The 25,770-nt window shown below is 41.4% G+C and overlaps 1 protein-coding gene across 1 annotated transcript in view; it reads right to left on the bottom strand.

Annotated features, from left to right (window-relative positions):
* The window catches only part of LOC145349929 (protein FAM184B-like), a 215,271-nt gene extending 190,082 nt beyond the window's left edge, over positions 1 to 25,189 (bottom strand). The window contains exon 1 of the mRNA XM_080198605.1: positions 25,055 to 25,189. Within this exon, the coding sequence (XP_080054731.1) occupies positions 25,055 to 25,189 (135 nt within the window). The remainder of the gene's footprint in view (positions 1 to 25,054) is intronic.
* Positions 25,190 to 25,770: the final 581 nt, after the last annotated feature.

Below are 25,770 nucleotides of genomic sequence, written 5' to 3'. Positions count from 1 at the left end.
ACTGGGCTGTGGGAGGAAACCGGAGCACTGAGAGGAAACCCACGCAGACACAGGGAGAAAGTGCAAACTCCACACAGATACGACCCAAGGCTGAAATTGAATCCGGATCCCTGGCACTGTGAAATAGCAGTGCTAACCATTATGCCACCAACGTTTTCACTTAACAAATATATTTTAAATACACATTGCTCTTCATGTGAATAGTAATAAATACATTTTTGCAACTGCCCACACGTTCTTTAAATTAATTGTATTTTAATTTGGGATCAATTATGTTGAAACCTGAGCAGGGATGAGCACAGCTACTTCAATTATTTTTATTTGAGTATCAGGAAGTTCCAAAAATCAAGTGTGAAGAAAACATGAGCACCAATTAATGCATGCAGCATAGCCATGTAAGAAATACAGATTTAGATATGCAAACCATTGTGACTTATTTAGCCTCATAAGTAAGCTTTTTTGTAGTTTTTTTTGATGTTTAAACAGAGGGCCGTACTCCAAAATTAATGTATGGTATGAACAGTTGTGGCATTGCTTTAGCATTGTTCTAACTGCTGTTTCTTTTATTGCTGTAATTTCCAGGCATGTCTTTTTGTATGTCATGTCTTGTCTTTCAACCCTGGTGCCCAGACTCTCATGAGTGCAATTAAAATATCAACCAGGTGTTAAACATCTGCGGTTCCTTGAAGCACGAGTTAATTAGTATTCTGCTATATTATTTATTTTAAATGACTTACGGATGCTGGTAGCCTGCTTTTTGGAAGAAATTTCACAGAGAGTGCCTTGTGTAAAAGTGATGAGAAACCCAATTTAGTGGATTGCAATTAAGAAATGATTTTAATTAACCATAATTAAATGCCAATCACTCCGCTATTTCATTTTTTCTTTGTAGTGACACTTTTTCAATAGTTCAAGAACCATGAACTTATTTTGTGCATGATACAGGTTGTTTTCACCTCAGGAAGTTAAGGCTGTTCAGATTGTTAGCTATGTTTTTTTCTTGAACAGTATGGTTAAATTTCTGAAAACAGTCACATCAGCATTCAAAAGTGAACATTTTGTAGACCATTATCTAACTTTCTCATTGGACTGTCACCTTCAGTGACTAATTTTGGGAGTGTAATGCTGAGGTCTACCAGAAATCTTCAACTACCAAAATTCACGGTCCTCTTAGCTTATATCTCATGCCACCCCACACGCCACTCCCCACTCTCGCCATAATTGCACAGCAGCAGAAGACATGCAGCCTAAAGCTGGTCCATCTGATGGATACAAACACAGCAATTAGGAACCATCTGCAGCTTAACAGTAATCTAAAGCTTCCACCTTTCAGCTACAGTGCACAAACGGAAAGTGCATTTTGAGTTTGACAGTGACAAATGGAAAGCTGTGCAAAAAAAATGTTGGCGCAAACCACACTTTGTGCAATGTCCTTTGTAGCTCATGAGCAGATCAGGTTTCTGTAGCTGACGGCGTGGATGACTGTAGTTGAATTCTGAATGGTTTCATTCAAAAAGACAGCTGAGGGATAGAATTTCCAAATGCCTAAAGTGCTTACAAGATTCCACCAGGTGTACCTTCCAGTAGAAACATGACTGCTATCTGCCACAATGATTGTGATACTTCTGCCAGATTGTAATGAAGAACATTTCTTGTGTAAACAGTCAAGCCTCTGCTTTAACGTACCTATCATGGTGGATGGAAGAGCATAATTCTATCGTTGCACCTCTCTCAAAGTAAGCAGAGAAGTGTCATTAGCTGTAACAAAATGGGTAGCTTGTCTTCTAGCAGCTAGTTCTTCCTCAAAAGAAGCTTATGCTGATGAGACATTAAATTAGCAACCTTAAATTGCCACTTGAGGCAAACACATTGGATGGGATTTAATGTATGCCATGGGGGCCTTGCCCACAAGCTGGAGAGCACCCAACCCTATCATGATTCAGGAAGGCTCACCACTGTCCCTGGGATCAATAACCACACAGTACGCTAGCTACCAAGCACTGCCAGTCAGAGGCCTTTCTTTGCTGTGGAGGCAGTGCCAGTGGAAAGGCAATGGCTGCTACCAGGAATAACCAATTGCATCCCAAGATTGCCAAGGCACCCAGGCAAGTGGTGGCAAGAAAGAGTTGCAGAGTGGGAGTCACAGAGATTTGGGGGGGGGGGGGGGGAAGGGGAGTCAGAAGTCAGAGCAGGAGTGGCCATCAGTGGACTCCCTTTCAAATGCCAAGTCCTTGCATCAGCTCATGAATGAGGGAACACCCCATCACTGAAAGTCCACAAACAACCCTAACAGTATCTTTCTGGTTTTCCCACATGGCAAGTCCCCTGTCCATGCTGGGTGAATGTCAGCAGCAGCAGGGTGAGGCTCTTAGATGGGCATTAGTTGTTCATTTAAAGGTTTTGATGGCTGCAGGGATGGACTAGAATTATGATACACCAGATGGCAGATTGCCTTCCCTGGAGGACATGAGTGAATTAATTGAGTTGTTACAACAAAATGGCACATTTCATGGTTAATGTTCTTGGTGCCAGGCCAAAAATTGACAGACATCTTGTTGTGAGATGTGAACTCTTGACACTTCAAGAATTTATCTGTTACATGGTGAAAAAAAAATCACACTAACTCTGATGGGAATAATGTGCAAGAAAAAAAAAATCAAACAATACTGGACTGAATCTTCTAAGGGCTGGCAATCATCATAGGATTGCAGTAGCAATCCAATAGTTGAGCTCTACATTTCTTACCTAAACTTCCAAACTCAGATGTTCTGAAACAGTCTGTGGATTCTACACATGATATTTGGTTAGCAGACAGATGACAGTCACACTCCAGTATCTGCTTTACATTTGTTGAGTAAGTATGGTGTCCCAACCCCTCTCATGACTGTCTAACACATGACTGACTCATATCTATAGTACATCATAGATCTATGAACCCTTTATATTACATGGGCCTCTAAGAAATGTAGATCATTGCTGTTTTCACAGCGGTTCCACATCAGGGAAGCAAAGTGAAGCCTGTTACCTTTATATGGTACTAGCTGCCATACATCAGCAAGTAGAGATTTGTAAAGATTCCAAAGCCACTTTCAGAAACTATGCAAAAAAGACAAGTGTGTAAGGAGATAGAGTGGATGAGGGGTAGGCTAGCTTTTAAGTTTGAGAGGGGGTAGACAGCAGCAGTGATAGGCAGGGATTCTCAGTAAAGAGTCAATAGTATATTTACCCAGGATTTAGAGCAGATTTAATTCTAACATTTTCTGGGAAACTATTAAGATTAGTGAGTCAGAAATAGCTGAAATTTCCAACATGGGGACACAATTCTCAATTTTTGAGAAGTCCATCACCTACCAGATCTCATGCCCTACTTGGTCTTTTACTCATTATATCTAGATGGAGCACAGGAACTGCTCTGTCCCAGCAGACTGGTGAACATGAATCAAGATCAGCACAGCATTATGGCAGTTAGGCTTTGTTGCATTCAACTTGAAGTCTCTTGCAAACTGAAGACCACCTTTTGTACCCCACTCTTTACAATTGGGTTTTAGACCAATGTAATTTCTCACTGGTGTGTGATGATGAGAAGGCCTGATGAGGAACTTGCAGGCCACAATTTTAATGAGCATTCACAAGATACAAAGAGTGTTCATATTACCAATCACTGGGAGACCAACCTGCCATTAACCCACCACTGGGAAATTACAAGGCAATTTTGGACTTTTTGATTCCTGCTAGACTCTCTACACCTGCCTGCCATCAATTCTATCACAAACAGGAGTTTCAGATGCAAGGGAATTATCTATCAGAAGTTCAGACCTCTTGGAAGAATTCCTGTGTCGTCAGTGCATCAGGACTTGAGAGCATCATCACAATACTATCATGCTTATTGTAGCTGATGACATAAAACCTCAAAGTGCATCATGACATGCTGCATTATGCAATGTGCAACTTAACTTCCATTTTAAAAAAGGTGTAAAATAGTCAGGAGAGCAAATATTGGCCAATTCTTAACACTCTGGCTCACCCTAGATCACAAGACCACCGAATCTTTTTAACAGTTAACATACTTTGACACAGTTACATGGCATGAAAAATGCAATAACCGACAGTAAAACTTTTCACTATTTGACAGTGCTCAATCCTGAAAATCTACAAGTCCAAACCAGGAGACTTTTTTTTAAAGCAATGAATCATAACATCACAAGGGGTCAGGCAACAATATAGGTGGGATTCCAAAACATAAGATATCCAGAAGTCCAAGTAATAAACAATTCATTAATTAATCAAGGTGAGAGCACATAGCCAAGTTCATAGCTGTGAAAACAGAAATGGCTCTAATTGCCAAGGTAGTTCACATCCAGTCCTTAATCAAATTCCAAGTCAGGCTCATTATCCATAAGGTTCACAGTACCAACCTACCACCTTCCTCCATTAGCAGGGCTCTGCTTATACAGTCTGATAAGATTGCACAGCTGATCCTTGCTTGCACTGATTCCTCATCAGTCTGTCATGTGACTTCCTGTGGCAATCTTGGTGGGTGTGACTGCACCCAGCAACCATGTTACCAGAAAGACCCCACCCTGCTCCCCCCCAGCAACCATGTTGAATAAGGGATGGATATAATCAAGAAAATGGAGGGACAAGTATTGGAAATATTGCCCATTCCCTCCCCTCCAAACTCTTGTGACATCACAACATTTATAAATGTTACGCATAACACGTGTATTTCTGTTTATCAACAGAGATGATAATGTTGTTTCAGTAACTATATTTGCAAAGTTGGTATCATTACTACTGATCCAGAGAGGCTCCACATCAGCAGGTGAAAATCTCTATGCTCTTCCTATTGATGGACTCAAGGCTTATTAAAAAATAACTCCATTGTTTTACTGCAAGCTTATGATCGCAACAAATAGAAATGCTGTCATCTGGCCAGACAATTATATATTCACAGGATCTGGTGTCAAATATCATTATAAAATAGGATACCGGCTTTTGAAACAAGTGTTTAAATGAAAAGTTAAAATTATAATCAGCACATGATATTAGAAAGTATAAAGTGATAGCCACACCATCACTAAAAGTTCCAGACACAGTGTCATATATATGTCTGTAATTAAATGCTCTAAAACATCACAAAATAAATTTCCCAAAGCTAATCTGGTGAAAGTATTAATTTACAAACTTTGAAACTATAACTATCTGTATTGCCTTAAGAAGAGTCTAACAACCAAGGGCTGGAGTTTCCATTCAGTTCCACTGTTTTTCTTGGCACTATTTGTCCCATTAGCACAGCCTATGCAAAAAAATCTAACTTTTTAATTGCAAATTTTATTTAATGCAAATTGAATTTCCAAGATCTTATGACCTAGTTTTTAAAAATTGCAATAGTGGTTGGCCCCACTACAATTTTGGCCACATCCCCAGGCTGCATTAATCAGGAAGAAACATTCAGGCTTGGGCTGGCGAGTGGCAAATAATATTAATACCACACAATTGCCAAGCAAATCACCACCTTCAATGAGAAACAGAGAAAATAGTTAGCTATTTTCCCTTGACATTGAATTGCTGAATCCCCCACCATTACAATAGGACCAGTGAGTATTAATACTGGATTTACCATTGACCAGAAAAATGGATCAGCCATATTGTGGCTGACATTCAGGCAGAGATAGAGTTTATTTATTGGTGTCACAAGAAGGGTTACATCAACACTGTAGTGAAATTACTGTGAAAATCCCCTAGTTGCCACATTCCAGCACTTGTTTGGGTACACTGAGGGAGAATTTAGCATAGCCAATGCACTTAATCAGCATGTCCTTCGGTCTGTGGCAGGAAACTGGAACACCTGGAGAAAATCCATGCAGACACGAGGAGAACGTGCAAACTATCGCAAACAGTGACCCAAGCTGGGAATCGAACCCAGGTCCCGGGTGCTGTGAGGCAGCAGTTCTAACCACTGTGACACTCTGCCACCCCTGGGATTGGGAAATCTGCAGCAGATAACTTACCTCCCAACTCCTTAAAGCCAGTCCACCTATCTATAAGGCACAAGTCAGGAGTATATGGAATACTCTCCATTTGCTTGGGTGAATGTAGCTCCTGTTATAATTCGGGTCAGAAACTCCAAAGTGTTCTATGAAATCCGCCTGGATCATTAGTTTTGCAATTTGAATTTGGCTAGGGTGAGCATGAGTTATTTCACTCCAAGTATAATTCAACACTAAGGAGTGCTTATCAAATAAAGTTTATTTAAATACACAGTTAACATACGTAGAAAGAAAATTAGCAATAACTTTTACCAATTACAAACAAGAAAAAATCATTGATATTATATAACCCTCAATGAATATAAGAAATGTTTCAATCAAACAAATTCCATAAACAACCCTTTCCACAGGTTTAACACAGCAAAACACAAATGCTGATGTGACACTGGAACACAGTTCCCTGAGCAGACAATTGGAACTCTGACTTTTCAATCTTGCATCTTCTGGCAACTCTCTGGATATACAACCAAATCAGCTTGAAGTCAGAACAGCTTCCCAGAACATCAGGGAGAGAGAGACTTAAGGCAAGCTAACAACCAACAACAGATTTTTCACTCCAGGCAGGCCAGGAGACCTGCTTCCAGCTAACCAGCAGACTCTATAGTACCAGGGACAGAGAAAGCAAAACATTGCTTTTCAATATGATCACCCCTTCTAAACTAAATAGCAGCTCAAAACTAAAAACAAAAGAGCTCCCGTCACCTGACCTGTCAACCGTCTTCCCCCTAACAATGAAGGGTCATAAAAAATCCCAGAAAGTACTTCAGACCCATAGTAAAAACAAACAAAACTCAATTTAAGCCATTGAAGGAGCAATAAAAGAATTTCTACCAGCCAGCCTGGTAACAATGAAAAAAAACTGAAGCTGTGATAGCTGCAGAGAACATGATTTTTAAAAAATTTCTTAAAGTTACACTAACATCACATTCCAACAACATGCAAGAAGCTGAGCACCATCTAGGAAAAAGCAGCCTGATTGGCACCCCAAGCACCACCTTGAACAGTCACTTTTCCACCACAGGTGTGCAATCACCCACAAGATGTGCTGCAGCAACTCACTATGGTTTCTTCAACAGCAGCTTCCAAACATATTCCTTTAAGCAATAGTGACTGCAAAGGCAGCAGGTGTGTGGGAACACCATCACCTACAAAATTCCCACCACATCCTTACTCGAAAAGGTATCATTTCTTCATCATTGCCAAGTCAAAATCCTGGAACCCTTTTCCTAACAGCTCTATAAATATTCCTGTATGACACAAATGACAGCTGTTTGAGAAGACAGCTCAGCACTATCATTCCCCCTAAGCTGCATGGCTGTGCAGCAACTCAGAAGTTCCCACACAAATACAAGTTAGTTCCTTTAAGTTGGGAGCTTTGCAAATAAATTTAAAGGTCCCACACTCAGTATGAAAATAAATTAGAGCGGATATAGTTCACCACTACCTTTTCAATAAATTAGAGGGGATATACTCACTACTACCTTTTCAAAGGCAATTGGAGATGAACAATTCCCAGTATTGCCCAGTTCCCATGAATGAATTTAAAGAATATTGCCATTACATGACTTCATGAGTTGCAGTAATTTTCAGACCTTCAAAGAGGGTCTAAAGATTAAGCAGGTTAATTTAGGTGAAAGGATACTAACTGAAACATTTTAAAAGCCTTGAATGATTTTTCTTTGATTTATTAAAAGACTGATCACTGCACCCCAATATAACTAGCAAATGGTTCAGTATATTTTCCAAAGTCATCTTCAGCTATATAAAATTAGGTTACTCATAAGTGGTGGACTGACACTGAGAATACAAATGTTTAATTTTTGTAATAAGTCCATTTTAGCTAAATTAATCATACTGTATCAAGTTACCCTTCTTAAATATAGCAATGGATATTTTAACAACCTTTGCTGACACTACATATCACTAATTGCACTCGCTCCTAGCGGAATCTGTGCTTGGTAATGAGTAAACGAATCTGACAAGAAACTCATGAAAACACTTCTCAAAACAAGCACAACCTTCAGTGCAAGTTGCACTCTGACCACCGATTTTGGATGAAGTGGAAATGTTACCTGTTCAACTCGAAAACAGGGCAGCCAATGTTTGAGAAATATTATGGGTGGATTAAATCAGTAAGGATAGTGGCAGGAAAAGCAGAGCAAATGGTGAGAAAAGCTGACAGCTGACTCCCTCCTCCTGAAATTTAGTTAGCACCAATTAGAATTAACCACCAATATTCAGCCCTTCTACATATAAACCATGACAGAGTCCACATTTCGGCTCTATTTTCCTCTCACTCACTGCTCTTCCCTCTCCCCAGAGGCACAGTGAGATGCCCAAAGTCTTTGCATGGAGGGAGCAGGTGGAGAGTGGACCCTTGACACTCTTGTTTCAGTTTGATCCCACAGTTACGAAGGTCTTGAGTTTGTTAGCAAAAGCTGGATGCATTCTTCAGACTCTTCGACAGTTTTAAGACCTTTTAACCTCTTTTTTTGCTGCAGTACCAGTCTCAATGCTGCACAAGCCCCATCCTTGCAGCATGGGCTCCTATTTGCTAATGGGAACAGGTGCTGGTGACCTGACCCTCCAATATAACACTCCCAGATTCAAATAATTACTTGGCTTGGGGCTGTGGGTAACATTCAAACAGATCACATTTTCAGCCAAAACAAAAAAAAAACTTGCAATCATGTAGTATCCTTAATAAATCCAATGTGTGCCAAAATATGCCTGGTCTGCTGTTTACAAGCCATTCCCTGACTGTGAGAGACTACAACAATTTTACTCAAGTCTCAGTACATGCAACACTTTCCCTCACATTAATGCACCTTTATTTTCCATCTCATACCACCAAGCTAGTCTGATCAGACTGTTGTCAGCAGAGATAACATTTTCTAATAACTGCAACAGTCAAGATATTGAAGCTTACATCCAGCAATATAAGAGGGATTACAGTGTTAAGAGTAGAATTTTTAAGAGCATTAAGAACTTACAGACAATGGACTTATGATTTTCAATATTGCTTCCAGACATGAGAATTCGGACAGTAATCCTGTAAAGTCATAAATCTTTAAATACTTCAAGTCCTTCTTCGTTGTTGGACATGCAGCAAGGGTCGGGAGAGAGGGATGTGGATGTCTAAATTGCAGACACTGGCCCAAATCCAGTGCATGGAATTATTTACATTCCTTGTTTTGTTATTTCATGTCAGCACCACTCAGTCATTTTGCTCACTGAAGTTGAAAATGGTTACTAGCAACTGGAAAAGAAAGTACGGGATGGTGAGGCATGGGGAAATGAGCAGAGAATCTGCCCTTAGGAAGATCACCACAACATTACACTCGCAGTACATCAGCCTTATATAGAATCTATAACACTGGAAACAACATCAAAAAGCTTTGTTTGCTAACCCAGTGAAAGAGGCATATTTGTAATAAAATGAAAATTAAAAAATAAATGCCACAATTTCTCGGTTGCCATATTGTCAAAAAAAAACTTGTTCAGTCACTATCTGTGAAGTTAGTATGCCGCATCATGATTACGTACTTTCCTTTGGCCAGAAGAAAAGTTGAATTAGTGTGTATTATCAGTCTAATCTTGGTTCTTTCAATGTCAGGATGCAAGGTTCAGCAGAAAATGTGTCCCACTTCCGTCTGAACTTTGGAAAAGGTAGAAACCAAGCAGAATGAGATTCCACCAAATGTTCTGACTGCCCTGTGACAAAGTTCAGTCCTCTTTAGATCAGAGCTTTCAGGGCCATAATCCTTTTAAATAAATTACAGAGGTTATAGGTGAATGTATTTGACAATAGTTATCAGGCAGAATCTTTTGCTCTTGCTGGTGCTGAGAAGGGCAACGAATTAGGTGTGACAGTGACGTAACAGAACACTCCTGCCTTCCCACCTCCGCTAGAATTAAGCTGTGTGTGGGAGGCCCATGGTCAACCTTCCTGCCCCACTACTTGAGATCCTTACATAGCAAACGAATGAGCAGTTAAGGGCCTGCCGCTGCTGGAATTAACTTAACTGTAGGAGAGTGTTGCTGTCCAGCATACATAGCAACTAAAACTCTGCGGCCAGCTTGTCACCTCTGGAGGTAAGGAATCCCTTGGTCAGAGGCATTCAGTGCCTGTTCAAGAAGCTTAACATCGAGAAGGAAGGGAGCCACTGGGAGGTATCCCATCATCTTCTTACCCTTGCTGCTGACCCCTCTGCATGTCTCTCCCCTATCTTTCCCTGCCATTCCGACATTACTTATTTGTGGTCTGAGTCGCTGCACCATCCTGGGACTCTGGTACCTGTTCTTCTGGTGGCAACCATAGCCTCCCCAGTGGCAATGCTGAATATAGGAGCTGCCGGCTTCTGATTGGCCAGCAGTTCTTGGTAGGCAAGCCTATTTCCCCTGAGGCCTTGATTTCCGGGGATGACCTGCCAGTGGCCTCACCACTGCCTGACTGCCTCTTTTTGGGAAGGCCCACCAAACAAGTTAATGTGGGTCTCTTGCCTGTTGTCCAGCTGGCAGACAAGATCCGCGATCCTGCAATAAGAATTTGCCCACTGAATTTCTTTGTTGGCACCTTAACTAGCCAAAATCAAATCATTTTACATAATATGCAAGGAATTGAGAAAAATAAGAGCTGTGGGATGAACAATAAAACAAACCCAAAGTTGAACAAGCTAATTTTCGACCATTCTGCTAGAACATGAAATAACAATGATGGAGTTGTTGCCTAATGAGAGCAATCAATCTGTTTACAACAGGTATAAAGCAAGAAAGCTTTCCACCACAAGAAGTTTTAAGAACCATAGGTCCAAAGTCACGTTCTTCCCAAGCAAGCAAACAGTCCAATGATGTGTAGGTTAGATGGATTAGGCATGGTAAATGTGGGGGATTCGAGAGATAGGGTGGGTTCGTGGGCCTGTCAGAGAGTCGGTACAGATTTAATGGGCCAAATGGCCTCTTTCTGCACTGTAGGGATTCTATGAATTTTATGCTATACATATCCCATCTCAAATTATTCACAGAACTACTGAATCATACGGCACAGAAGGGGGCCATTCAATCTGTCATCTTTGCTCTGGTTCTCTCTATGAGCAACTTACTCCTTTGTCTTCTTTCCATAGCCTAACACATTATTCCTTTTCAAATAAAAATTCAATTCCATCTCAAGTGCCTTGATTGAACCTATCTCCACCCCACTCTCAGGAAGTGCATTCCAGAACCGAACCACTTCCTGCGTGAAAAAGGTTTTCCTCATGGGCTAATGCTTCCTTCGCCATTAACCTTAAATTTGTGCTCTCTTGTTCTCCATCCTTCTACTAATGGAAACAGTTTCTCCCTATCTATTCTTCCCAGACCCATCATGACTTTGAATACCTCAATCAAATCTCCCAGCCAAACTTCCCTTCTCCAAGGAAAACAGTCCCAACTTCTCCAAGCTAAGTAACTAATTTCCCCATCATGCTTGTGAATAATCTCTGCACTCTCTCCAAGGTCTTCACATCTTTCTGAAAGTCTGATCCCAGAACTGGATGCAACATTCCAGTTGAAGCCTAACTAATGTTCAATACAAATTTAACACAACTTCCTTGTTTTTGTAATCTCTTCCCCTATTAAGTGAGCCTGGGATACTGTGTACTCTGCTAACCACTCTCAAACTGCATATACTAAATTCCAAGACACACATTTCTAAAAGGAAATTGTGACAATTCTCAGAGTCTGATAACTTTTAAAAATAGATCAAATTTCCCAAACAACCAGCAGAAGTAATCCAAGGACAAGATTTCACATTTTAAGATTCTTCCTTTATCAAACTGATATTAACACAGGTCAAACATCGCTTAACAGGCAACTAGTATACCAAACTAAACAAATTAACACTAACTAACATAAACAAGACACATCTTACACCACTCTCACTTTGTGCCACGCTTCTGGCAGATGTGTAGCATTACAAGAACAAGACAAATGTCCATTTCTCCACACTACAGTAGGTTGCAACATTCAGTCTCTTTCAAAAGTTGTTCCACTCAGCCTGAGTCTTCCAGATCTGACTTCTATCAGCAAGCTCCATTTAGGTGAATCCTTTTTCCGTAAATCTCCAAAGGACTAATATGTTCCTTTCATGTCCTTTCAAACAGAACGTGAACTCTAACAAGCGCACTGCTTCTCCACAGCTGTTGTTGTTTTCTCTCACTTCCTATGTCTCACAAACCTGCTGTCCTTCTCTCCGAGATGCTGTTTAAAGCTGTAAAACCTGTAGCAGGAGGATGGTACTGTCTCTCCCACTTGAGCTGGGCCCCATGGTGGCTATGGTGACTGTCAGACAGGTCCCCACCAGCAGGTGGCAATGGTGGTACTACTGGACAGCACCAGGTTGGGAAATATTTTGACTGTCAGAGCTCCTTTGGGAAAGGGAGGATTTTCTTTGGTGGGTTCACAGAGTTGGGGCTTAATGGGTCCAGAAAGAACCATTAGTCACCTTAATGTAAAAGAAGAACACCTACGCGATCCTGTGAGAGTTCCACAAGTGGGAGAATGAACCAGACACCGGTGCTGATCTCCAATGAGCCTGAAGCTGAAATGGAGAAAATGTGGGAGGTAGAGATTCCTAAGGAGATAGAAGGAGAGTTGAGACAGCAGGAAGAGCAGGAGTAGCAGTGAATTGGATAGGAGAAAAGAAGAGTTGCTGAATAGCAGAGGGAGAAGAGAGAGGGTGAGAGAAAGAGACAGGCTTGTGCCACAAGTGTGGGCGGATATTTCAGCTTCCAATTGGTTTTTGGATTTTCAGAGTTATCAAACAACAGTCACTGTAAGGAATTTGTTTTGTTGAGAAAGCCCTTTTTGATGTATGTACTTATTTTGTTGGGTATCAATGCGCTAAAGAGTTACTGAACTAGAATCTGTGTTCAGTGTGCTTTGCCCTACATTACAAAGAAAAAGAAACTTACAGCACAGGAACAGGCCCTTTGGCCCTCCAAGCCTGCACCGACCATGCTGCCCAACTTAACCAAAACCCCCTATCTTCTGGGGACCATATCCCTCTATTCCCATCTCATTCATGTACTTGTCAAGACTCCCCCTAAAAGTCACTTCCATATCTGCTTCCACTACCTTGCCTGGCAATGAGTTCCAGGCATCCACCACTCTCTGTGTAAAAAATCTGCCTCGTACATCTCTTTTAAAACTCACACCTTAAACCTTTGCCCCCTAGTAATTGACTATCCCAACCTGGGAAAAAGCTTCTGACTATCCACTCTATCCATGCCTCTCATAATCTTGTAGACTTTTATCAGGTCTCCCCTCAACCTCCATCACTCCAGTGAGAACAAACCAAATTTCTCCAACCTCTCCTCATAGCTAATGCCCTCCATACCAGGCAACATCCTGGTAATCTTTTCTGTATCCTCTCCAAAGCCTCTACATCCTTCTGGTAGTGTGGCGACGAGAATTGAACACTATATTCCAAGTGCAGCGTCAGTAAGGTTCTATAAAGTGTCAACATGACTTGCCAATTTTTAAACTTAATACCCCGGCCAAGGAAGGCAAGCATACTGTTTGCCTTCTTGACTACCTTCTCCACCTACATTGCCATTTTCAGTGACCTGTGTACCTGTACACCCTGATCCCTTTGCCTATCAATACTCCAACGGGTTCTGCCATTTACTGTATATTTCCTATCTGTATTAGACCTTCCAAGATGCATTACCTCACATTTGTCCACATTAAACTCCATCTTCCATCTCTCCACCCAAGTCTCCAACTGATCTGTATCCTGCTTATCCTCTGATGGTCCTCATCGCTATCTGCAAATCCACCAATCTTTGTGTCATCCGCAAACTTACTAATCAATCCAGTTACATTTTCCTCCAAATCATTTTGTATGCAGCGCCCCACTGATTGGAGAAATTAAGTTGTTCTGGGTGAGCAAATCAGTGGGAGGTTGCCACAAGTGTGGCACGATTTAGATGGTCAAAAAAAAACTTTAAAGAGGCTCAATGTTCCATGAGATTTCCCACTGGCAGGATTCACATCGGTTCCTGTAAGAAAGCCAACACTTTACCAACTTCTAATAAGAGACTGCCCAAAATTTGAGTGTTTTAGACATTTGAGAAAACGCTCTAAACTGCCTGAGTTATTTGGAGACGCTCATTGGGAGAGATACAGTGCTTTTTGGGAGAGTACAGGTGTATTCTTAAATTGTCAAGAGTCAACATAAATGTGCATAAAAAGTATATAAGCTCAGTGGAACTATCAAGCTGTCAAGGCATATAATTTTTTTGAGAGAAGCCACTCTGCTGCAGTTGCTTGCAATTTCACTAGCTTTCTGTTGACAAAAGCCTCAGTGTTTTCACTTTAGGATTAGTGTTGCATGAATGATTCCACAACCTATCATTATCACAGTGGGGGACCTGTACATACGCATTTTGACTGACAGCTCCAAGTGGATATATAGGACAGAATGCTCTGGTCTCACAAGCCCTTGTTATCAGGAAGAACGGAGAATCTGGTGCTCAACCAAATCTCTGTTCACTGTAGCTCGACCAGAAAATCCCAGCCGCAAGTGAGGCCAGAGAATTTGGACCAAAGTCTTTGATTCGAAGGTGGGTATGACAAACCTTTAGGATAGTTGTAAAAGATGTTGAAGAATGGACGTCAAGCTGCAAAAGCTTTTTGAATTTCAAGTCCTTAAAAATAAAACTGTCTGCCTATGTCAATGAGAGGTAAAGAGACTCAGGCTGACAACTTATTTTTTTAAATAGGCTATGTCAGTGAGAATTTTTTTAAAAACTGATCAGCAGTTAAAATAGCAGTTTGTTGACATTACCCCAAGGGTTATCATTGTGTCATTTTTAATAGTTGACTGCTTTCCTCAACATACTTCTATCTTCATGGGGGTTTGCAGGTTCACAATTTGATTGACATCTCACAGAAGTTATTTAATAATTAGGTGTCTTTGATGTGGGGTTATGAATGCAACAATAAGGGATTAAATACTTATGATTTAAATGTTTTAATGAGCTTTCATGAGTGGCAGTTTTTTTAATATAGTAAAGGTTATAATAGATATTCAGATCTTTGTTTTATTTCATTTAAACATGGCTCCTTAGGGCATACTGGATATTAGATGAGCTGGCATGAAAGGTTTAAAGGTAAGCAAGGGTGGGGGGGGGCGGACACAGGTGACAAGGTCCACAGGTGTATAGGTTAGCATGCGGACTTTGGGGGCTATGGATTGACATGAGTTGTCATTAATTTGGCATGGAGTGTATGAAAGGTCATAAGGGTGGGTGTGGTGGCATTAGTTGACAAGGATGGGGCTTTTAGAGTGACTGAATGATGAAGTGTGAGGGGCAAAAGTGATTCATATTTAACAAAACAACTGGAAAAAAGTCCCAGAGAACTGAGATGGGCAGGAGGGGGTCATTTGGCCCTTCAAGCCTGCTCTGTCATTCAACATGATCATGGCTGATCTGGTTACGGTCTCAGCTCCACTTTCCTGTCTGCCCCTCCATAATGCTTGGCTCCCTTGTGTAACAAAAAATCAATTACAGCCTTGAATAAAATTAAAGAGCCAGCCTTCACTACTTTCTGGAGAGAAGAATTCCACACACCAATGACCCTTTCAAAGAAAATAATTCCCCTCATTTTGGTCTTAAAAAGGCAGACTTATTATTTTTAAACAATGTCTCTTATTTTACTTCCCCCCTCCCCGCACCCCCCAGCAACAAGAGGAAACATCCAAGTCCCCTCGGGCTCCTCCTATAAGTTTCAACAAGATCACTTCTCATTCTTCTAAACTCAAAAGGGCATAAGTCTAATTTGTTCAACCTTTCTTTGTAGGTTAAGCCCTTCATCTCAGAGATGAGTCGAGCGAACCCTCTCTGAACTGCTTCAAATTAATTATATATTTTTTCAAATAAGGAAATCAAAACTATGCATGGTACTCCAGGTGTGGTCTCACCAAGGCCCTGTACAACTGCAGTAAAACTGCCCTACTTTTATATTCCATTCCTCTTGCAATAAATACCAACATCCTATTTGCCTTCCTAATCACTTGCTGTACTTGCACACTAACTTTATGTAATTCATGTACCAGGATACCCAGCTCCCGCTGTACCACTAAATTCTATAATATTTGTCCAGTTAAAAGCATACTGCTTTTCTATTCTTCCTGCCAAAGTGAAGAAATTCACATTTACCCACATTGTACTCCATCTGCCAAATTTTTGCTCACTCACTTAACCTATCTATATCCCTTTGCAGACCTACCTCCTCTGACAATTTACTTCCTTACCTATCTTGGTGTCATCAGAAACTTTAGCTACTACACATTCAGTACCTTAATCTCTTCATCTAAGTCATTGATATAGATTTCACTCCACTAATTCCAGCCAGGATTCTGCCAATCCAGAAAAAAAAATTTATCCCTACGCTCTGTTTCCTACAAGCTAACCAATCTTTTATCCATGCTAAGATATTACCCCTGATACCATATGCTGTTATCATGTGTAGTAGCCTTTGATGTGGCATCTTACCGAATGTCTTTTGGAAATCTAAGTACACCACATCTACAGGTTCCTCTTTAACCCCCTGGAATATTACTTTGGCGCTACCTAATCACATTGTCATTTTCTAAGTATCCTGCTATAATCTTGTTAATAATTATAATTTTAATCCATTAATAGCATGTTCTCAGGTAAGTTCCTCTTAACACCAGCTTTCTCGCGCTCTCACTCATTTATCTGCTTGATTGTGCATGGCACACGTAATATTCATCTGAATGCTTTTATTTAGATGCTTATACGAGCTTTGTCATGCTTCTTGATGGTTCAGCTTTCATAGCCATACATTGTCACCAGCCACACAAGGCCTTTAAAAAGACAAGTTTTCATTGCAGTTGAGATGCTGTGGCTACTCCATACTTGTTTAAGTGAATTAGTGGTGACTAGTGGGGTGCCCCAGGGGTCGGTGCTGGGGCCTCAGCTATTTACCATTTATATAGATGATCTGGAGGAGGGAACCGAGTGTGAAATTTGCTGATGACACCAAGATTGGGGGAACGGCAAATTGTGCGGAGGGTGTGGAGAGTCTGCAGAAGGATCTAGATAGGCTGGGCGAATGGGCCAGGAAATGGCAAATAGAATTTAATGTTGGCAAGTGTGAGGTGGTCCACTTTGGTAGGAAAAATGGTAGGAAGGTCTATTACTTACGAGGCGAAAAACTGCAGCAGGCAACGGTGCAGAGGGACCTCGGGGTCCTTGTGCATGAGTCGCAAAAACCCAGCTTGCAGGTGCAGCAGGTGGTCAGGAAGGCGAATGGGATGCTGGCCTTCATAGCGAGGGGGATTGAATATAAAAGTAGGGAGGTCTTGCTGCAGCTGTATAGGGCATTGGTGAGGCCGCAGCTGGAGTACTGTGTGCAGTTTTGGGCGCCGCACCTGCGCAAGGATATTTTGGCCTTGGAGGGAGTGCAGAGGAGGTTTACTAGGCTGATAGCGGAGTTGAGGGGATTGAGCTATGAGGAGAGGCTGAATAAACTAGGCTTGTACTCGTTAGAGTTTAGAAGAATGAGGGGAGATCTCATTGAGACGTATAAGATGATGAATGGGATGGATAGGATAGAGGTGGAGAGACTCTTCCCGCTCAAAAAAGACAGTAGGACTAGGGGGCACAGCCTCAAGATAAAGGGGAGGCGGTTTAGAACGGAGTTGAGGAGGAACTTCTTCACTCAAAGGGTGGTGAATCTCTGGAATTCTCTGCCCGTTGAAGTGGTGGAGGCTGCCTCGCTAAATATTTTTAAGAAGCGGGTTGATGGGTTTTTGATAAGAGAGGGGATTAAGGGTTATGGGGAGAGGGCGGGAAAGTGGAACTGAGCCACGACAGATCAGCCATGATCTTATTGAATGGCGGGGCAGGCTCGAAGGGCTAGATGGCCTACCCCTGCTCCTATTTCTTATGTTCTTATGTTCTTATGAATTCATAATGCCACGAGTCTAACCCGAATTTCTTTGGTAGGATCTACATCGTCTGTGATCAGTGACCAAGATGGCACATGATATCAGTTTGAACTTCCTTAATCAGAATCATTTACATCTTTCCAACTATCCCCATCATCTATCAAAGAACAAATAAATTTAAATAACAGATATGACAGATATGTTTCAGGGCCACAGTACGCTTAAACTGGACCGACTGATGGGCAACATGACAGCTCAGTGACTATCACTGTCTGCTGTGCAGATACATGGACCTGGGTTGGATCTCCGACTTGGGTCAGTGTCTGTGGGAGTTTGCACATTCTCCCCATGCTTGCGTGGGTTTTCTCCGGGTGCTCCGGTTTCCTCCCACACCCCAAAAACGTGCTTTTAGGCTGATTGGTGTTAACAAATTGTCCCTAAATTAGATCTCCCTTAATCTGGTGCACATATAATTCTCAAAATTTGCACCCCTTTATTGTGGAGTCCAAGAGGCATAGACAAAAGTCGTAGGTAGAAGAAGGATGGGAATGAGGCACTCACTAAATGTTAAAATGGGCGGCACAGGCTTATAAGGCCGAAGGGCCTGTTTCCCATGCTGTGTTGTTCTTTGTTCTCTCTGTTCTTTGTTCTTTGTACACTATTTGGGAGTCTGTGGACAGTGAGGCCGTAACAGATTCCCACATCTTCAGAGATGTCTCTACTTTCAGCCACCAGCTCAGGGTTGCTAAGACGCTAAGCGACTCAGAGGCAATCCAACAAATAAGGGATGGAAAAGATTTTCTGTAAGGTTTAAACCAGAGCCCAGGGGCAACGCAATGACTTCAAGGAGAGATTGATCTGACCAGGGCAACAAAAACTTAGGAGAGGTTAAGAAAGAGATTGAATAGATGTTTATCCTGTTCAACAGCTGTGATATAATCATTACCTATGAGAATAAGGGGAAAAATAACAGGGAGAACAGACACATTGCAGATCAAAAGCTGCATTTGATATGCCTTGTTTTAAACAGGGCAGGTGTCCACCTCACCATCTTCCCTCGTGAACTCACCCCCCAATAATACAGGCAGGGGTGTGCCAAAATTGAGCCTGCCTGCCATATTTAAATAGATGGTCAAGGGTCAATTGGGCTTGTTACCAAAGCAAATGACCCTGATGGTATGCTGCAATGCCATTAAATGGTTAGTATGGGCAGTCAACTGAGAGTGGGCAGTCCGATTTTAAAAAAATGTCAAAGGGCAGGAAGAAGAGGGGGACTATCCTCATGGGCTGCCCTTTGTGGATTGGTGCAGCCCCCTAGGTAGAACCCTCCCCACATTCTTCCCACCTGTCTGCTGCATTAAACACACCATCACCCCTCCATAGTAACCCCACCATCCCCAACCTACCCAAACTCTCCCATCACAGACTCTGGACTGATCTGTCTCTGGGATCTATTGGACTGTCTTCTTCCAGGGTATGATCCTGGCAATACACTCTTGCTACTGAATGCTGGGACTGATGGAGTTGCTGGCCAATCAGATTGTCTGGCAGCTCCTGAGGGCAGAACTTTCTCCTTGGTGAGGAGCAGAAATCTTGTACTGTTCTGAATTGGTCTATCCACAGCATGGGCTAGTGTGTCTCCAGAGTGACTCTGGTTCTGGGCATAAGGCCAACTCCCTCATAGTATTTTGTGCCAGGTTCAGCCAATTACCTAGGGGTTGGAGAGTGAGTGGGGGAAATAAGAAATGAACAAATCTTTTTTTTACATTTTCTCCTCAGTGCTTTTTGGGCTGCAATATTGTCCTTTGTATAGAGGTGGATTCAAAACATTTAACTGTCCTCTTAATGCTACTGGCCCAGATGGAAGGTGAAGTACTGAGCAATGGATTGGTTAATGGAATTGAGCTGGAATTTTTTTTTTTACCAAGGTATATTCGCAAAAAGTAGAAAGTGCTGAAGATGTGATATGCTTTTCTATGGTGATGTATTTTGTGTGTGCAGGAGAAAGTAAGGTGTGCTGTAAACAGTTGACAGACTCGAAAATGGCACCAATGATTTCAGAGATTGCTCTTTTGATAATTGACATTGATGGCTTCTGCTCTGGCAGGTGAAAGTAAGGAATTTTTAACATCCTGTCATTCTTAGAGACAGGTTGCAATAAAACTGCAAAGGCACTGCATTCTCTAATAGTGTTTGTACCTGGACTGGTTGAGAAATTTTACTGCCAAAGCTGAGTGCCTGAGAGCTCTACATCGAGTAACCTAAAGTCTGTTGCCAACATAACCATGAATTAAATGACACCCACTATTATTACTGTGCAAAGCTGTCCAGTGACTTGGAGGAAGGAAGAGATAGGCATGAATCGTCACAAGTTGTTGGAAGATTAGTGCCACATTGGTAACTACGCACATGTATGCAAACTCCCCAACATATACTGCATGCATAAACCTAAAGTACACAACATCAGCCAGCTTGATGTTATGCTGAAGTACTGATTTGGTGAAACTCATTACATCCAAAACAGTTAAAGCTTTTTATATTAACCTTTTTAAAAAAGCCACAGATTTGTATCTAGCAGGGAATTGTTCTGAAGATTATAAGAATAATAGATCGAGATAGTGAAATAAATTACAATGCCAGTAGTCTGGAAAATAATCATTTTATTGATGAATCGCTATTTATGTAAAAATAGTTGAAAAGTGGATTGTGAAATTGGATAAACATTCTGCAGTTTTGCATCATTAACTTTTTAAGAGCTCAGGGAGACAATTTCTCAGGAGATTTGAGAGACATAGTAGATTTGGTTGCACATTTTCCTTGCATTACAACAGTGCCCACACTCCTCTTTATGTGTTGATCTGTGAATAGAACAGGTTGATGAACTGATTATCTATTTTCATTCTCAGCTTCCTTGTGTCCCTCTGCAGTTGGACTTTAATATTTTAATTAGGAAGATTAATGTTGAGATATTGGTGAAAATAAACAATCTTGTTTTTGAGGTTAAAAAAACCTTAAGCACAAAAGTTAAATATATCATTGCTAAATTCCTCCATGATCATCAGCAACTCCACAAGAACTGCTGTTTTCCAAATTGGATAACTTAGCATTGGAACATATGATATAGCAGCAGAAGTAGGCCATTCAGCCCCTCGAGCCTAATTCAATTAGATCATGGTTGATCTGTTTGTGATTCAAGTTTCACATTCACATCTAAGCTCGGAAACCTTCGACTCCCTTGCCTAACAAGAATCTATCTACCTTTGCCTTAAAAATATTCAAGGAGCCTGCGTCCACTGCCTTCTGAGGTGGAGAGTTTCAAAGTTGCATAACCCTCAGCTTTATATAAAGCTCCTGCAGATCTTGTTCAGATTTATATATATTTTATCCCAGGGGCTGCAAATGCGTGAGCTCTTGATGCAACTGCTGATTTGTTGCTGCAAGGGATCTGACTGCGAAATTGCTGCCTTCTCACTGACAGTATCAACTTCAGTTCATGCATGACTTTGCTCCGACAGCAGGCACTGCAGGAGGCTGCAAATGGGAATTTCTACTTTGAAGATGCAACAGGAATTTCCATCCATAGGGATTGCACTCAAAGCAGCGTCAGGCAAAGAGCAGCATCCAGTACCGGCAGGACCCATCAGAGGGAGAGTGTGTTCCTGAACTGAGTATAGAGCATCAGTATGCAATGGAGATGATGAGGGTCGGTGGGGTGCGACATGGTAAGAGAAAAGACTGCTTGTCTCATCTCAGAGGTGGAAAAGTGCCTTCGTAAACTGGAAGGAGCATGGGGAAAGTGATGGTCTGCATGTTCTGTTAAATATTGATTACCTTTTGTGTTTATGACATTTTCTGATAAAATTTTAGATTAAAAATCTACAAATTCAAATTTAAGAAAGGTATTTAAAATTCAGGTGAATTCAGCATTTTAATGCAAAAGTGAAACATTATCTGGGCATTCATGTCCCTGAGAACTGCCCTCCTATCTCATGAAACAAGTGTGTCATTGGGCATTATAGAGATACAAGAAGCATTTCTATACTTCTAACCATAATGTCCATGGTAAATAATCTTACTAAAATGTTTTGCAGTCACGGTTGCTTCCTCCTCTGCTCACCTAGCAACAATCTATTTTAAATTGGTTTATCACAACGATGTGTACTGCTGAAAATTGAACATCTAATGAAACTCATTACTTTAAAGAACAGGCGTTTGCAATCACTTGCATTGTTATCCACTAATAATGCTGCAGATTAAAAGATTCAATGTGCTTCACGTACTCTTACTGGTGAATAAAACCACAACTTATCACATGCCTCGAACATGCTATTTATTTTTACTAACAATACAACTTAAATTTAGCTCAAGCTGACATGGAAGTATGTAAATAACTAATATAAATATAATCAGGCCAGAGTGTTTTAAAGCAGAGTAGCAGCAGAGTCAGAATGTTATTGGACCAGTAATCCAGAAACATGTTCAAATTCCACCATGGCAACTGGACGGATTCACGTTCAATTAATTACTAAATTTTGAATAATAAAAAGTGAGTCACACTAATAGCGATCATGAAATTACCAGATTGTTGTAAAAATAAAGTCTGCTTCCCTAATGTTCTTGAGGAGCAGAATTCTGCCATAGTTACCTGATCTAGCTGACATCCAAACCCATTGCAATATGGTTGACCTTGTGAAACAACCTAGGAAAACATTCAGTTGTATCAAACCGCTCAACAATATTACAAGCAGATAGACTTCCCGGCATCAAGCTAGGCACTGGAAATAGCTCGGGCGCATCATGTCCAGTCAATGCTGCAATGTGTTCCTCACTATCAGTGGACTTGTGCCAAATTTGGGAAAGCTGTCTCACAGATTAGTCAAGCAACATCCTAACTTAAGTCATACTCATTGAATCTGACTTACAACCAATGTTCCAGATTACTCAATCACTATTCCAAGGTATGCCCTGTTCCCACTAACAGGACAGACTGAATTTAGAGGCGAGGTGAGAGTGACTAAATTTAACGTCACAGGAGCATTTGGCTGAGTGTGGCATCAAGGAGTCCTCACAAAACTGAAGTCAGAGAATAAAGGGAAAGATTCTCCACTGGTTGGAGTCATAATAAACACAAGGAAGATGATTGTGGTTATAGGAGACCAAATCATCTCAGGCCCAGGACTCAGGTGTTCCACAGGGCAGTACCCTAGGCCCAAATATCTTCAGCTGCTTCATTAATGACCTTCTCTTCAACTTAAGGTCAACCTGGGAATGTTCTCTGATGATTGTACAATGTTTAGTAGCAGTCACAACTTCCCAGATACTGAAGCAGTCTATGCCCAACTGCAGCAAGACCTGGACAACATTTAGGGCTTTGAGCTGATAAGTAACATTCATGCTACTCCAAGTGCCATGCAATGACCATCTCCAACAAGAGAGAATCTAATCATCTTCCCTTAACATTCAATAGCATTATCACTGCTGAATCACCCATTATCAATATCCTGGCATCGCCATTGGTCAGAATCTTACCTGGGGTAACTATCTAAATACTGTAGCTAAAGGAACAGATCAGAGGCTGGAAATTTTGTGGTGAGTAACTCACAACCTGACTCCCCAAAATCAGTCCACTATTTCAAGGTACAAGTTAGGACCGTGATGAAATTGCACTTGCCTGGATGAGTGCAGCTCCAACAACGTTCAAGAAACTTGACATTAGCCAAACTTCTTCGATAATACCTTCCAAATCTATAACCTTAACACCTTGAAGGACAAGGGCAGCAGATGCATGGAAATGGTACCACTGACAAGTTCCCTTTCCAAGCGACATACATCCTAACTAGAAACTCTGGCCAGAATTCTCCAGTCTCCTACACCCTACCACTGCTGCCTGTTAGAATGGAGAATTTTGAGCTCAGCCAAATGTGCATTCACGGCAGTGGGACCAGAGAATCCCAGTCACGGGCGAGATTGGAAAATTCCAGCCTCAATCATACACTTTCTTCACATAGGGAAGGAGTTCCAGAATTTTGCCCCAGCAGAACAGCACTGCAGGTGTACCTACACAATATAGACTGCAGCAGTTCAAGAGGGCAGCTCACCACCACCTTACCAAGGACATTTCAGGACAGACAAGAATGTTGGTCTTGCCATAGATACTCATCCCATAACTGAAAAAACTCAGTAGCTAATTTTCCCGTAGCAAATTGATAAGTACAAGGAAATCTCAATATACACAAATGCAGATCGACCCATAGCGCCTGATCACTAAAAGGACAATGTCCCATGATTATTTCCCTGCGATTTAATAATCTCTGATAAAGTATGAACATAGAACTTGATATTTAAAAGTCAAAGAGACATGATCTGTTTATCAAAACCATCTTTTGAAAAGCTTTTTCGAGCTGCGCTACTTTCACCAACCCCGCCTCCCCAACCGTAAAGAATACAGAAACGGGAATAAAAAAGTACAGCTACTCCAAACTATGTGAATTTCCACTAACTATTTAAAAAGATAGCAGTGTGTCGATCATGTTTATATTTTCCCCTGGGTATCTTGCATTCAACAGTCTTTACTTTCAAGTCTGAAAGTCATGTTGCACTCAAACCAGTTCAATAAACGAAAACACCTGGAAGAGGGGTGATGGGGGATTGTTTTATTTTCTTGCTGTTGCTTCATGCGGAGTTTTCATTTAGGTACCAGCAACCAAATAAGTTTGGTCGATGTATTACTGCGTTGAATGAACAGTGTGGAAAGGCAATCTCCCGTAAAAGGCGAACATTACCCCCAACTCAAAAATACCTCACCGCTGTAATGGACTGATGTAAATTAACCTGTTTGAATACACATCTTAGACATTTCAAAATAATCTTAAATGTTATTCAGAATGAATTGGGTTTAAATTTTGTTCCTTTAAACCCAGAAAGTTTCCAGTATTCAAAATTAACTGATAGCAAATACAACTGCACACTTATTCCCTTCCATACAGTGACTGAGAAACACCTCTTTAATTTTGCAATCTGTTTATTAATCCTTCGCTGATCGTACCTTGGTTAATTGGGCGATCTTCTTGCTCATTTTCAAGTGCAGCTCGGAGTTGTAGTGTTGCACGGGGTCTGGCAGAGTTGCTTTGGAACCATTGCATTTGGCACCAGGATCTGTCCGGTTCACTCCCGTCGCCATAGTTCCCAGGCTAGTATAGAAGTGGTGCGAGCAACGCGCAGCTCCTGTGTCTAAAGCAGGCTGAGAGAAGGGGGTTGCTGTCCAGATGATCGTTCTGGCAGATGGGCAAATCCTTCTTCGGAGGGACGGAGCCGCTGAGGAATGGAAGCGTGTGCAATGCCAGAACCGTTCTGTCAAATGGCTCGTTCAGTGCCAGTCATGCAGGCTGAGTGAGGAGCTCTGAGTGGCTGCATGCTGCACATTCCATAGTAGGCACCGTCTGTCTGCAAAGTTTTCAATGAAACGAGACCCGTGTTTTAACACCATGTGATAAACACAGAACAGCAACGCCTCCGAAAGGAGGAGATTATAGAACTGAATTGTCCCAATTATTACAACTTGCTCAATTTTTAGGCGCTTATTTCACTGAAGCGCACACAGTCATTAATATTGCGCTTCCTAAACACTCAATTTATTGCTGATTTTATGCTTCAACGTCCTATCAATATCTAGGAGTATGGGGTGGGCTGGTCTTCCAAAACTGAAGATTTTGAAAGTCTCCAATGCTTCAAACATGAAGGTCGTTTACGATTAGCTAACTT

The sequence above is a fragment of the Carcharhinus amblyrhynchos genome, chromosome 1 (genome assembly GCF_965287045.1).
Source record: "Carcharhinus amblyrhynchos chromosome 1, sCarAmb.v2.hapA, whole genome shotgun sequence".
Taxonomy (NCBI): Eukaryota; Metazoa; Chordata; class Chondrichthyes; order Carcharhiniformes; family Carcharhinidae; genus Carcharhinus; species Carcharhinus amblyrhynchos.
The sequence above is the reverse complement of the archived record's forward strand: the minus strand, read 5'-3'. Positions and strand labels throughout refer to the sequence as shown.